This window comes from Entelurus aequoreus, linkage group LG13 (genome assembly GCF_033978785.1).
Source record: "Entelurus aequoreus isolate RoL-2023_Sb linkage group LG13, RoL_Eaeq_v1.1, whole genome shotgun sequence".
Taxonomy (NCBI): Eukaryota; Metazoa; Chordata; class Actinopteri; order Syngnathiformes; family Syngnathidae; genus Entelurus; species Entelurus aequoreus.
The window spans coordinates 68,730,462-68,746,963 of NC_084743.1; the positions used below are offsets into that span (position 1 = coordinate 68,730,462).

The following is a 16,502-nucleotide window of genomic DNA, read 5'->3' on the forward strand; positions in this document are numbered from 1 at the left end:
TTCCCTTTTTATTCTTTAGTTTTTTGCTGCAGTTGCAGATGTCATGCCTATGTACTAGTTGGGCGTTGTTATATATGTCTACCTGTACAGCTTTTTATGCCTCAAAGCAGGCCTATACTACTGTGTTTCAGGGTCAATTGTAAAAAGCAATATAAGTCATCAATCGCTCTCTTTCTTCATCATGGTTTCATACAACCTTAAACTACCCGGCAAAGGCCTACTAATATCTCACTTGAATATCTGTAGCTTAAGAAATAAAATCCCTGATTTATGTATGATAATGAAGTCTAATGATATACACATTATGGCAATATCTGAAACCCATCTTGACTCCTCTTTTGAGGATGTTGAATTAGCTGTAGACGGATACACAATTTTTAGGAATGATAGAACAAGATATGGTGGAGGTGTAGCTGTGTATGTGCAGAGTCACATTCCTGTGAAAGTAAGACATGATTTAATATTGGCTGATATTGAGGCCCTGTGGATCCAGGTTCACCTGCCACAGACCAAACCCATACTGGTTGGGTGCTGCTATAGACCACCTAGTGCCGATATAAAATACCTGGATTTAATATGCAAGATGTTGGATAAATCTAGTGATGAGAACAGAGAGATATATTTTACTGGGGACACAAACATTGATTGGTCTGCTATGTGCCTGCTGAAAAAGAAACTTATTGCTGTAACTAATGCCTGTAACCTCACACAGACCATTACAGTACCAACTAGATCAACTATAAATAGAAATGGGCTAAAGTCATCCAAATGCATTGACCACCTATTCACTAATGTTCCTGATAAATGCACTAAAACAGTATCAATAGCTCTTGGCTTTACGGACCACAACTTAATTGCAATAAGGAGGAAGACCAAGCTCTCCAAAGCTCCTAGTGTAACAATACATAAAAGGTCTTATAAATATTTTAATGAAGTAAAATTTATAGATGATGTGAAACATGTTAACTGGGAAACTGTGTGTCTTGAGGAGGATCCTGAAGCTGCTTTGAGCACATTCATGAAGTTACTTTTGCAGATTGCAGATAAGCATGCTCCTGTCAGGAAAACAACTGTCAAGGCAAATGGCGCCCCCTGGTTAGGGAATGAGCTCAAAGCACTTATGAAGCATTGTAACCAGGCTAAAAAGTTGGCGGACTCTTCTGGTCTACTTTCTGATGCGATGATCTATCGTAAATTAAGAAATCGTGTAACTAAAATAAATAGAGGTAATACAAAGGTATATTATCAGACAAAGATCTATGACTTTAGACATGATGGTAAACAATTGTGGAAAATGTTAAATCAAATAATGGGAAGATCAGCATCATGTAAAACAAATTCGTATATAGAAGTTGATTGAGCTTACCTGACTAAGCCAATGGAAATTGCCACATATTTTAATAATTACTTCACAAACAAGGTGGAAAATCTGAGAGTGAATATGACGCCTTCTGATGGCTCCTCCTCATGCACATTAATTGAAAATCATATAATGAAGGGTAAAAACTGCAGGTTCGATTTTGTACCAGTTAGTAGTTCTGATATTGAGAAATTGTTGTTATCACTGCCATCTGATAAACCTGCTGGGACGGACATGTTAGATGGCAAATTGTTAAGAATTGCGGCATGCCATGTATCAACTCCGATTTGTCATATATTTAATAAATCATTAAGATATGGAGTCTGTCCTGGGGTTTGGAAGGAGGCCAAGGTCATCCCTCTACCCAAGGACAAAAATAAAGATGTTACTGGTAAAAACAGTAGACCAATAAGCATACTTCCTGTTCTTAGTAAATTGATGGAAAAAGTTGTTTTCAAACAAATTGAAGATTACTTTACCTACAACAAACTGATGTCGTGTTCCCAGCATGCTTATAGGCAAGGTCACTCAACATCTACTGCTCTAGCTCAGCTGACTGATGACTGGCTGTCTCAAATGGATGTCAAGAAGATGGTTGGTACTGTCCTGATTGACTTTAGTGCAGCATTCGATGTCATAGATCACAAAATAATGATCTCCAAACTGAGAAAATATGGTTTTAATAGTATGTCACTTTCTTGGATGTTGAGCTATCTATCAGGAGGATCACAGAGAGTGTGTTTTAATGGTAGCCTATCTGAACGCAAGTACAATTACTGCGGCGTGCCTCAAGGAAGCTGCTTAGGTCCTTTACTTTTTATTATTTTTACTAATGATCTTCCCTGTGTTACAACAAACACCAATATGGTTATGTATGCAGATGACACAACTCTATACAGTACTGCCTCTACCTTAAATGACCTACAAAATAACTTAAATCAGGACCTGGAGAGAGTGTCACGCTGGGTAAATGATAGTAAACTTGTTGTGAATATTGACAAAACAAAAAGCATTCTTTTTGGATCCAGGCATATGCTTGTTGATGACCCACAGCTTCATATTTCAATGTCAGACATACCTATTGAGCAGGTCAAAAAATCAAAACTGCTTGGTGTGCTATTAGACAGTCAACTGTCATGGTCCGATCATATTGATGGTATTTCAATGAAAATGGGAAGAGGTTTAGCCATGGTCAGGAAGTGCTCCACCTTCTTGACATCCTCAACAATGGCTCAAGTGATACAGTCCTTGGTTTTCTGTCATCTTCATTACTGTCCTATAATATGGTCCGCTACGACTAAGTCTGACCTGAACAAACTGCAACTTGTACAGAACAGAGCGGCTAGACTGCTACTTAAATGTTCTTTGCGCACTAATATTTCATATATGCATTCACGCCTGTCCTGGTTGTCTGTTGAACAAAAGATGCATTGTAGTCTCCTTATGTTCTTTAGAACTATCATTTTAGATCAATCACCAGATTACTTTTACAAACAGTTTTTAAAATCAACTAACACACATATTCATGGCACTAGGAATGCCAGCAATGGCTATTTGACACTTCCAAACATACAGTCATGTATAGATGTACATCATTCTGGAATGGGTTGCCATCTCACATTAATCTCTCACAAAGTAAATTGTCATTCAAGACAGCTTTGAAGATACACCTATTGCAGCTGCCCACATGACGTGAATTTTTAATACTGGTTTTAACTAGCTTTTTATCTTATATTGTATTTTTCCATTGTATAATGTCTGGTAATGCATGTATTCTTTGTATTTTAATTTTGTATGCTCCTATATGGACCCCAGGAAGACTAGCAGTCGCCTTGGCGTCAGCTAATGGGGATCCATTCAATAAACAATAAACAATTTCTCCAGATTCTCTGAACCCTTTGATGATATTATGGACCGTAGATGGTGAAATCCATAAATTCCTTGCAATAGCTGGTTGAGAAAGGTTTTTCTTAAACTGTTCAACAATTTGCTCACACATTTGTTGTGAAAGTGGTGACCCTCGCCCCATCCTTGTTTGTGAATGACTGAGCATTTCATGGAATCTACTTTTATACCCAATCATGGCACCCACCTGTTCCCAATTTGCCTGTTCACCTGTGGGATGTTCCAAATAAGTGTTTGATGAGCATTCCTCAACTTTATCAGTATATATTGCCACCTTTCCCAACTTCTTTGTCACGTGTTGCTGGCATCAAATTCTAAAGTTAATGATTATTTGCACAAAAAAAAAAAGTTTATCAGTTTGAACATCAAATATGTTGTCTTTGTAGCATATTCAACTGAATATGGGTTGAAAATGATTTGCAAATCATTGTATTCCGTTTATATTTACATCTAACACAATTTCCCAACTCATATGGAAACAGGGTTTGTAGATCAGGCTGCCAGACAACCCTGCTGCCCCTTCTGTTTCGGGATAAAGATTTTACAGTTTCCCTCCAAAACTGCACCAGAGGCCTGACTTACATTTTGCACCCCTTGTGGTCCTGATAAGGGACATGAAACGGGACAAGAGATGCAAACATGTCTGGGGAGAAGAACTTGAGCCTCTCCATCCTGACAAACATTCCCGCGCATTTGAAATACCCACACTTGAGCAAAGTCGTTTAGTTTTGAGAAAGTCAAAGCTTTAAAGTGACTAATTTGCCTCCAGTCTAGAGAGTGTCGTGGTGATCGCTCACTCATCCTCTTTGGTAAAGCGGGGTTGGGGTGGGGAGGTGGGGGAAATCATGCATAGCTGCTGGCTTTTAAGGAAAGATAACTAAGTGTGGCGAAAAGAGATATGCAAAAATACCCAAGAGCAAACATTCATAAATGTTGAGTTGAGGCGTGTCACCCTGAGACTGGTGGATACAATTCACATGAAAACGATAGGAGGTGTTACATAGTCCTAGTTCAAATCAGGTGACCATCAACAAAGAAGTAGAGTTGCCAATATTTTGGTACCGGTACCAAAATGGATTTTGATACTTTTCGATACTTTTCTAAATAAAAGGGAACCACAAAAAATGGCATTATTGTCTTTATTTTAACAAAATAATTTTACGGTCCATGAAACATATGTTTATTATTGCAATTTTGTCCTTAAATAAAATAGTGAACATACTTGTCTTTTAGTAGTAAGTAAACAAACAAAGGCTCCTAATTTAGCTGCTGACATATGCAGTAACATATTGTGTCATTTTCCATTCTATTATTTTGTCAACATTATTAAGGACAAGCGGTAGAAAATGAATTATTAATCTACTTGTTCATTTACTGTTAATATTTAGTCTTAGACTTAGACTTCCTTTTATTGTCATTCAAATTTGAACATTACAGTACAGATAAGAACAACATTTTGTTGCATTAGCTCGCTGTATTGCAGGATAAAAGAGCAATAAGGTGCAGATATAAATAAATAGATTACTGTACAGATAAATATATTGCACTTTTGCATATGCATCCACGTTTATGGATGTATGTTATATTGCCTTTATATTCCAGCGAGTTAATCCGTTTTTGGGGGGAATTGAGGGGATTATTATGATGCATTCAAGAGTCTTATGGCCTGAGGGAAGAAGCTGTTACAGAACCTGGAGGTTCTGCTACAGAGGCTGCGGAACCTCTAATATGGGGCGGTATAGCTCGGTTGGTAGAGTGGCCGTGCCAGCAACTTGAGGGTTCCAGGTTCGATCCCCGCTTCCGCCATCCCAGTCATTGCCGTTGTGTCCTTGGGCAAGACACTTTACCCACCTGCTCCCAGTGCCACCCACACTGGTTTAAATGTAACTTAGATATTGGGTTTCACTATGTAAAAGCGCTTTGAGTCACTAGAGAAAGGCGCTATATAAATATAATTCACTTCACTAATATCTGCTTACTTTCTCTTTTAACATTTTCTACCTACACTTCTGTTAACATGTAAGAATCACTTATTCTTCTGTTGTTTGATACTTTACATTAGTTTTGGATGATATCACATATTTAGGTATCGATCCGATACCAAGTCGTTACAGGATCATACAATGGTCATAATTGAAGTCCTCATGTGCAGAAAGAAGGGACTAAAACCCCACCTTTTTAGCACAGCTTTTATCTAATTTCTCTGCCTTCTTGTTTTTAAATGCACTGCTTGCTTATCTGTTTTTTTATCCAGTGCTTTCAGGCTCTTATTTCTACTTTATCTATGTTTCTGTTTTATCTAGTGTGTGTCATGATTCATTTCTATTTTAATTTTTTATTATATATTCTTACTTTCTATTTTTATTTTTAATACTTTGTAGCACTTTGAGATTTCAACAAATGTAAAGTGCGTAACAAATGCAATTCATTATTATTATTTATTATTATTATTCATGTGTCCAGGGACATATTTCCTGAGTTTATAAATGTAATATAAATTTTAAAAAAAGGAAAAAAGATGTTGTGATGCTAAAAAATATCGATTTAATCATAGTATCGACTAGATACGCTATTGTACTTGGTATCATTACAGTGGATGTCAGGTGTAGATCCACCGATGGCGTTTGTTTACATTGTGATGCCGGTGAGCTACAGTGTGTAGTGAAGCATGTTTAGCTATTCCTTTTTCTGCAGGGATGATACTTGTAAGAAACATACTTTATTTGTCGCCATGGAGACGAGGATTAGGGATTTAGAAGTAGCTAAAACACTGCAGACTGCGGATGGATTTTAGCTGCTAGCTAGCTAGCCATGTTTTAAAGCACCTCTTCCTGAGGGCGTTTCAGTGTTATAACTTCACCTTTATCTTTTGTGTTTAAGCCAAAATGCGTCTGTTCTCCCTTTTCTGTCTACACACTGTGTCTGCTTGTAAGTACTCCGTGATTGTGCGCTGCCGAACATGCTCCTCTGCTCGTAAAACCAGCAATGCCACGACACGACGACGACGCTTCCGCCATGCCCTTTAAAACAAGGGAAGGGTGGCGGGGGTACTTTTTATAGTACCGAATATGATTCATTATTAATATCGCAGTACTATACTAATACCGGTATACCGTACAACCCTACAAAAAAGACATCATGTGCTGTCACTTTCTGAAGACAAATATATTTTCTTAAGAAAGTTGTACTCCAAAGTTGGTAGTTCGACAGGCACATTTAAAAAAGCGAAATTATTTAAATCATAACACTTAAGATGTCGGGCTTCCTATGGAGGCCATGTGTATTGTTGCGTGAGTGTCCCGATCCAATATTGATATCAGATATCGGTCCGATACTGGCAAAAAAGCACGTATCAAATGATATTGGCTTGCATCGAAAATGTCCGATACAAGCAGTGCGACACTCGACAGCCAGTTGACATCTAAATGTCCTCCAATGCGCACACAAGGTTGTATTCTCTTGAATTTTGATGAAAAAAGTTAGGTTATATGCTACTAGGAGCTAGCAGCTGCACAACAGCTAAGCACACAATAGCCCACAAGCTAGACATACATAACAAGTGTCCTCAATAGAACAATATTGCAATCTATAACACAACATTTGTCAATATAAACATGTATAAATTTAATTGCATATTACTTAGATACAAAGTCTCCAAAGCGGAAGCGTCTTAGAAAGTATCCAGTAACAAACGTGTCCGCATCATTCAACTTACTCAGTGAATTATCGTGGCCATTAGGTGTCGCTAAAAAAATACCATGCCGCGTCAACTTAAAGACTGCATAAGTTAATTCCAGTGTTTTTCATATCAAACATTGTTTTCTGAGTAATTTCACTTGTTTACACCTTTTCTTACATTACACACTACAAAATAATACGAGTGTAGGCTGATACAAGATTTGTATTATATTGAAAGTGAAAAAGTTGTAATTGGACAGCCCCTAATTGCCTGTGCAGACATCCTGTGTCATATGTATTCAATTCAGGCAGAAACTGCCTGCATACATTTTTACTGCAATGTACATGTAGAAATTAAACTATAGAAAAAAAGTAGACATTTTTGGAAAAAGTTATGTTCACTGTCATAATGTAATTGCAGTGAACAAGCATTAACACACATTTGTAAATTCAGAGTCTCCAATTAAGCGAACATGCGTGTCGTTGGATCGTGGGAGTATAGTAACCGGAGAAAGGCCAGCAAGCACACACAAGGTGAACATGCAAACTCCCGCAGTCTCCAGGTTTGTTGGCCTGTGAGGCAGCAAAACATACTGAAATTCTGATTGCTTTAAGTCAGTGTTTTTCAACCACTGTGCCGTGAGATACAGTCTGGTGTGCCGTGGGAAATGATCTAATTTCACCTATTTGGGTTAAAAATATTTTTTGCCAACCAGTAATTATAGTCTGCAAATAATGTGTTGTTGTTGAGTGTCGGTGCTGTCTAGAGCTCGGCAGAGTAACCATGTTCTACCTTACCATATCAGTAGGTGGCAGCAGGTTGCTAATTGTAGATGTCGGAAACAGCGGGAGGCAGCGTGGCTGTAAAAAGGTATCTAATGCTTAAACCAAAACTAAACAAAAGGTGAGTGCCCCTAAGAAAAGGCCTTGACGCTTAGGGATGGCTTTGCAGAGCGAAACTAAAACTGAACTGGCTACAAAGTAAACAAAAACAGAATGCTGGACGACAGCAAAGACTTGCTGTAATGTACATCCGAACATGACATGACAATCAACAATGTCCCCACAAAGAAGGATAAAAACAACTGGAATATTCTTGGTTGCTAAAACAAAGTTGATGCGGGAAATATCGCTCAAAGGAAGACATGAAACTGCTACAGGAAAATACCAAAAAAAAGACAAAATGCCACCAAAATAGGAGCACAAGACAAGAACTAAAACATACACACAGGAAAACAGCAAAAAACTCTGAATAAGTCTTAGGGTGATTTGACAGGTCGTAATAGTACACCTACTTTGAGACAAGAGCTATATTGATGCTTGGTTGGTTATGGTTTAAAGTCATATCCAACAATTGGGACAACGACTTTTTACTGTCAACTGAGTTTCGGTTTTTTATGATTTCTGCTGGTGGTGTGCCTCCGGATTTTTTCAACGCAGAAAATGTGCCTTGGCTCAAAAAAGGTTGAAAAACACTGCTTTAAGTAATAGCCCCTCTATTCATGCAGACTCAGCTTTTCATATCGCCTGCAAGCCTTTGACTTTCGAACTGGGTTCTCCTTGATGAAAGAGCAAGCCCCCAGAAGCAAAGATGGAGCTCACCTGAAACTACTCCTTTATCGTCTGCACTAAATGATCATCTGTTTGGCAGGATGAAAAGGTGCCTTGTCTGACTGGTACTTACTCACCTACCTGAAAAAAAGCCTTGCATCTCCTCTTGACTTGACCTTATCGCCAAGACTAAAAGCTAGACACGTTTTTATATACAGTAGAATCATTATAAAAAGGTCTTGCTAAAAAAAACAACCAAAAAACATGACCCCCTATAGTACCTGATTAAGACCTCTGGTCTTGTGGTGATGACTAAGGCATTGTGGGTCTAACGTTTGATTACCCCTCTTTTATGATACTTTTTTATTTTCTTTCTGAAGAACAGGCGTTATATATATCGTGTTTATGGAATACGTAGACAATCACACATATTGGATAAAGCAGTATGTGGAAATGAGGAATCTGCGAACATGAACAAAAAGATGAGTTGACCTAGTTGCGGCAGCTGGATTTGGGAGCCAGATAACAAGGAAACTAGTTGAACGGAAACACCGTTGATTTTTTAATGACTGTTTTGTTGAAACAAAATGTTACAAATGAATATTGCAGTATTTGTCTTATTTTGCACAGTGTTTATTTCTAAATGGATCCAATGGCTTCACAATAAAAACAACAACATAATGTGTTCATTTATTGCACAAGATTTGACCTGACAGTAGTTTGAAGGAAGAGCTGTTGCATATATTTATATCAGTTGATATCAGCATCCGAAATAAGTATTATTAGTATTATTACTTTAGCATTATTAGTATACAGTATTATGGAGGGAATGTCTTTTTTGCAAAAAAAAAATAGATTTGCAAACAAAAAATTTAATTGAAATGAAAAAATAATATATTTTCCGACAAGAACATTTTTAGTTGTCATTCATTTTATTTTGTTGCAAATCGTTTTTATAATTAAAATCAACTATTTTCATCAAGAGTTTTAGTTGCAAATATTTTTTTGGGGTTACAACTCGGTTTTTTTGGTAATCGTTATTTTTTTGTTGCAAATTGTTTTTTTGTTGTTGTTGCACAAAACATTTTTGTATCTCATCTTTATTTTTTTATGGTCTTTTTTTGGCTTGCTAATAGTTTTTTTTATTACTATAAATCAATGTTTTTGTTGCAAATCATTTTTGTTTTACTTTTTTTTTTTTTCAAACAAAGTTTTGGTTGCACATTGTTTTTGGCAGGGGGTTAAACATATTTTTTGGGTTTTAAATAATTTTTTTCTTGGTTGTAAGTTTTTCTTTTAGTTACAAATGCTTTGTGTAACTCGCCCCATTTTTTTATACCAAAACTGAAAATATTGTTCTTTAATTAGAAATCCAACTTTTTGGTTGCAAATCTATTTTTTTTGGTTGCAATGTTTTTTATTTTATTTTTTTTATTTGCAAATCTAATTTTTGGTTATACAAACATACACTAATTTCTCTGCATATAGTATAGGTATAATCAGATATTTGTAAGTAAGCCAATATCAAGCATCATCTCTGGACAATTTAGTCTCCAATTAACTAAGCTACGTTTGTTTTTATAGTGCGGGAGGAAACCCGACAAAGACAGATCTGAGGCAAGATTCAAAACCAAAAGCCACTTTCCACTGAATGGTAAGCACAAAAGTTTGTGATGTAGATTTTACCATCTTTTATCATTTATTATCTGGTTGATACACATTGACATCTTTAATCAAGTATATTTCTGTAACACAAAAATGTTTGACCATTACATTTTCTTCCTAATATCACAAACAGCAATGCTTATGTTCCTATTAAACTACTGTTAATGCCTTTTAAAGCACACCGCCAAAGTCATATAATCTTTAAAGAGGTTACACGAACACAAGTAAATCCATCTATCCACATCTACTTCCTCATTAATGGTCCGCTCAGTCAAGTTTAATCAGAATCGATTTGTTTGCGCAACTCAAAATTATAAATGCGATTAAAACAAGAAGCATGCCATGCAGAAATTCTATAATTATTCAATTAAAGAGGTTATTCCATTATGCAACAAAGTGTCATATGCATGAACAGATTCAAAGAATATTTTCTGTCTTTAACCTGATACAAAGTCATCAGTCCAAGGTGTAGTCGATGTACGCCGCGATAGGTTTCAGCTCACTTGTCACCCTAATGAGGACAAGTGGTGCAGAAAATGGGTAGACAGCACAATGACCCTCTTCTTGGGGAATTTCAGTACAAAAAAAAAAAACATGACAGAAGAGGGGACCAAAATAAAGTATAATGCACGCTCTGTGGGAAGGCGTTTCCTTTTCACTGAAATGTCACATTAATAACACAAAGTCCACTAATGTTAATAAATGTTTGTACTGAAAAACATCAAGTTTTTTGTTCGAGGTGTAGGGAAGTGCACAATCAGACAATTTTTGTGAAAACAGACGCGATCTCTCATTGCCGATTAATGCCAATCACAAACGCCAATCACCTCTGACTGACTATTTTTGGTCCCACTGCTGATTAGCAGCTGGCAGCTAATTATGTGTCTCCATACACAGTGCAAAGCCGCTCCTTTATTCTAATAATAATCACCTTCATTGCGGCATACAAACTACTTTTCTTAGTATCTCAAGTGTCTTGATCAGGTACACATATCACTGGTGGATGAGGCTAAACATATTACACACAGAGTAAGCGGAAACAGGAGCAGACCAGAAGGCATGCTAAACACTAGGCTAGCTTTTTGCTTTTGTTTTTAGTTGTGTTCTATTGAATTTGTTTTGTTCAAACAATAGTACCCAATAAAATAGAATAAGGTACTATAAAACCCAAAACCACTGAAGTTGGCATGTTGTGTAATTCGTAAATAAAAACAGAATACAATGATTTACAAATCCTTTTCTACTTATATTCAATTGAATAGACTGCAAAGACAAGATATTTAAAGGCCTACTGAAAGCCACTACTACCGACCACGCAGTCTGATAGTTTATATATCAATGATGAAATCTTAACATTGCAACACATGCCAATACGGCCGGGTTAACTTATGAAGTGCAATTTTAAATTTCCCGCTAAACTTCCGGTTGAAAACGTCTATGTATGATGACGTATGCGCGTGACGTCAATCGTTGAAGCGGAAGTATAGGTACACCATTGTATCCAATACAAAAAGCTCGGTTTTCATCGCAAAATTCCACAGTATTCTGGACATCTGTGTTGGTGAATCTTTTGCAATTTGTTTAATGAACAATGAAGACTGCAAAGAAGAAAGCTGTAGGTGGGATGGGTGTATTAGCGGCTGGCTGCAGCAACACAACCAGGAGGACTTTGAGATGGATAGCAGACGCGCTAGCCACCGACCTCACCTTGACTTCCTCCGTCTCCGGGCCGCCGACCGCATCTATGATCGGGTGAAGTCCTTCGTCGCTCCGTCGATCGCTGGAACGCAGGTGAGCACGGGTGTTGATGAGCAGATGAGGGCTGGCGTAGGTGGATAGCTAATGTTTTTAGCATAGCTCTGTGAGGTCCCGTTGCTAAGTTAGCTTCAATGGCGTCGTTAGAAACAGCATTGTTAAGCTTCGCCAAGCTGGAAAGCATTAACCGTGTATTTACATGTCCATGGTTTAATAGTATTGTTGATTTTCTGTCTATCCTTCCAGTCAGGGGTTTATTTCTTTTGTTTCTATCTGCATTTAAGCCTGATGCTATCACGTTAGCTCCGTAGCTAAGGAGCCTCGCCGATGTATTGTCGTGGAGATAAAAGTCACTGTGAATGTCCATTCCGCGTTCTCGACTCTCATTTTCAAGAGGATATAGTATCCGAAGTGGTTTAAAATACAAATCCGTGATCCACAATAGAAAAAGGAGAAAGTGTGGAATCCAATGAACCCTTGTACCTAAGTTACGGTCAGAGCGAAAAAAGATACGTCCTGCACTGCACTCTAGTCCTTCACTCTCACGTTCCTCATCCACAAATCTTTCATCCTTGCTCAAATTAATGGGGTAATCGTCGCTTTCTCTGTCCGAATCGTTCTCGCTGCATTGTAAACAATGGGGAAATGTGAGGAGCCCTTCAACCTGTGACGTCACGCTACTTCCGGTACAGGCAAGGCTTTTTTTATCAGCGACCAAAAGTTGCGAAATTTATCGTCGATGTTCTCTACTAAATCCTTTCAGCAAAAATATGGCAATATCGCGAAATGATCAAGTATGACACATAGAATGGATCTGATATCCCCGTTTGAATAAAAACATTTCATTTCAGTAGGCCTTTAATGTTCGAACTGAGAATTTTTTTTTTTTTTGCAAATCATTAACTTAGAATTTAATGGCAACAACAAATTGAAAAAAAGTTGGCACAGGGGCATTTTTACCACTGTGTTACATGGCCTTTCCTTTTAACAACACTCAGTAAATGTTTGTGAACTGAGGAGACCAATTTTTTAAGCTTTTCAGGTGGAATTCTTTCCCATTCTTGTTTGATGTACAGCTTAAGTTGTTCAACAGTCCGGGGGTCTCCGTTGTCGTATTTTAGGCTTCATAATGCGCCACACATTTTCAGTGGGAGACAGGTCTGGACTACAGGCAGGCCAGTCTAGTACCCGCACTCGTTTACTATGACGCCACGCTGTTGTAACACGTGGCTTGGCATTGTCTTGCTGAAATAAGCAGGGGCGTCCATGATAACGTTGCTTGGATGGTAACATATGTTGCTCCAAAACCCGTATGTACCTTTCAGCATTAATGGTGCCTTCACATATGTGTAAGTTACCCATGCCTTGGGCATTAATACACCCCCGTACCATCACAGATGCTGGCTTTTCAACTTTGCGCCTATAACAATCTGGATGGCTCTTTTCGTCTTTGTTCAATTTCCCATACATTTTTGAAATGTGCACTCTGTCAGACCACAGAAAACTTTTCCACTTTGCAACAGTCCATCTTAGATGAGCCCGGGCCCAGCAAAGCTGGCGGCGTTTCTGGGTGTTGTTAATAAGCGGCTTTCGCTTTGCATAGTAGAGTTTTAACTTGCACTTACAGATGTAGCGACGGGCTGTAGTTACTGACACTGGTTTTCTGAAGTGTTCCTGAGCCCATGTGGTGATATCCTTTACACACTGTCGGTTTTTGATGCAGTATTGCCTGAGGAATCGCAGGTCACGGGCATTCAATGTTGGTTTTCAGCCTTGCTGCTTACGTGCAGTGATTTCTCCAGATTCTCTGAACCTTTTGATGATATTATGGACCGTAGATGCTGAAATGCCTAAATTCCTTGCAATAGCTCGTTGAGAAATGTTCCTAAACAATTTGCTCACGCATTTGTTTACAAAAGGGTGACCCTCGCTCCATCCTTGTTTGTGAATGACTGAGCATTTCATGGAAGCTGTTTTTATACCCAATCATGGCACCCACCTGTTCCCAATTAGCCTGTTCACCTGTGGGATGTTCCAAATAAGTGTTTGATAAGCATTCCTCAACTTTCTCAGTCTTTTTTGCGCATTGTGCCAGCTTTTTTGAAACATGTTGCAGGCATCAAATTCCAAATGAGCTAATATTTGCAAAAAAATAGCGTCTTCCAGTTCGATCGTTAAGTATCTTGTCTTTGCAGTCTATTCAACTGAATATAGGTTAAAAAAGGATTTTCAAATCATTGTATTCTGTTTTTATTTACCATTTACACAACGTGCCAACTTCACTGGTTTTGAGGTTTGTAGTTTAAATATTGGCTTGATATTGTTACACTATCAATAGCACGCACCATAAATAAATTAAAACATTGTGAACAATCAATACATGTGATCATTATTGGATAGTTGGAATCAAAGTTGGCAGTAATAAAGCCTGATCAGAGCATAAATATTCCCTTCTTTTTTTTTTGTCTCTTTGCTCATGCAAAATGAAACACAATTGCTATGGATAAATTATATGTTTTATTGTGATTCATTCACAAAGCAAAGGGGTAGACAATGGATGGATGGATTCACAAAGCAACCTTGTGATTAATCTGATTGGGGAAAAAACAACACAATTGTAAACACATTGTTATCAATTAACTCCCTTCCAGACAACACGAAGGATCCATTTCTGTTGCCAATATTTTGCCGCCATTGAAGCACACAAGGTGACAAAGCACACAGCAGAGCATGAAGCCCTGCTGGACACATTCAGCCTGGTTGACCCAGAAATGCTCATGCAGGCGGTAACAACAACACTCAAGTCATCCACTTGCTCCCTTGACCCAACACCAACTCTTCTTGAAAGAAGCGTTTTAACTCCGTGCCCGAGGACGTCCTTGCATCTTTTATTCGCTCGACTCAGCCAGGCGTGTTCCGCCTCACATTCATAACGGGTTCTGAGAGATGTGTTATACTGGACTAAGGTTGTCCCGATACCAATATTTTGGTGCCGCACCGGTACCAAAATGTATTTTGATACTTTTCAAAATAAAGGGGGCTACAAAAAATGTCAATATTGGCTTTATTTTAACAGAAAATGTTATGATACACTAAACATACATTTTATATTGCAGTCAAATAACAATTTTGGCATTAAATAAGATGGTAAACATACTAGAGAATTGATATTTTAATAGTAAGTAAGCAAACAAAAGCTCCTAATTTGTCTGCTGATGAATGCAATAACATATGGTGTCATTTCCGATTTGTATTATTTTGTCAAAAGTGACAGTCGTTAGAAAATAAATAGATTATTAATCTACTTGTTCATTTACTGTTAATTAGTGTTGTCTTGATACCAATATTTTGGTACCGGTACCAAAATGTATTTTGATACTTTTCTAAATAAAGGGGACCACAAAAAATGGCATTATTGTCTTTATTTTAACAACAAATCTTAGGGTACATTAAACATATGTTTCTTATTGCAAGTTTGTCCTTAAATAAAATAGTGAACATACGAAACAACTTTTCTTTTAGTTGTAAGTAAGCAAACAAAGGCTCCTAATTTAGCTGCTGACATATGCAGTAACATATTGTGTCATTTATCATTCCATTATTTTGGCAACATTAAGGACAAGCAGTAGAAAATGTATTATTAATGTACTTGTTCCTAAACTGTTAATATCTGCTTACTTTCTATTTAACATGTTCTATCTACACTTCTGTCAAAATGTAATAATCATTTATTCTTCTGTTGTTTGGATACTTTACATTAGTTTTGGATGATACCACAAATTTGGGTATCGATACGATACCAAGTAGTTACAGGATCTTACAATGGTCATGATTTAAGTCCTCATGTGTCCAGGGACGTATTTGCTTAGTTTTATAATATACATTTAAAAAAAACGAAAACAGATTTTGTGATGCTAAAAAATATAGATGTAATCATAGTAGTACCGACGAGATACGCTCCTGGACTTGGTATCATTACAGTGGATGTCAGGTGTAGATCCACCCATGACGTTTGTTTACATTGTGACGCCGGTTAGGTGTAGTAAAGCATGTTTAGCTATTCCTCGTCCTGCAGGGATGACACTTGTAAGAATTAATTTTATTTGTTGCCATAGAGAGGAGGATTAGTGATTCAGAAGTAGCTAAAACACTGCGGATGGACATTAGCTGCTAGCAAGCTTTGTTTTAAAGCACTGCTTGCAGACCGGCACTTCAGTGTCTACAGCTACACCTTTATCGTTTGTTTTTAACCCAAAATACGTCCATTCTTCCCCTTCTGTCTCCACACTGTTTCTGCTTGTAAGTGCTCTGTTTGTGTGTTGACGCGCGACATGCGCCTTGGTTCATATTACCACTAATGTCACCATGGCTCGTCATGTCCATTAAAAAAAAGTAGAGATGTCCGATAATGGCTTTTTTGCCGATATTCCGATATTGTCCAAGTCTTAATTACCGATTCTGATATCAACCGATACCGATATATACAGTCATGGAATTAACACATTATTATGCCTAATTTTGTTGTGATTCCCCGCTGGATGCATTAAACAATGTAACAAGGTTTTCCAAAATAAATCAACTCAAGTTA

The 16,502-nt window shown here is 37.6% G+C and overlaps 1 protein-coding gene across 2 annotated transcripts in view; it reads left to right on the plus strand.

Annotated features, from left to right (window-relative positions):
• LOC133663657 (A-kinase anchor protein SPHKAP-like) overlaps positions 1 to 16,502 on the plus strand; it is a 383,555-nt gene that overhangs the window by 28,747 nt on the left and 338,306 nt on the right. Inside the window, exon 3 of one of the 2 annotated variants that reach the window (XM_062068311.1) lies at positions 10,079 to 10,148. The exons of the other annotated variant lie outside the window; for it this stretch is intronic. Within the exon in view, the coding sequence (XP_061924295.1) occupies positions 10,146 to 10,148 (3 nt within the window). The 5' untranslated portion in view covers positions 10,079 to 10,145. The remainder of the gene's footprint in view (positions 1 to 10,078; positions 10,149 to 16,502) is intronic. 2 annotated transcript variants of the gene reach the window in all.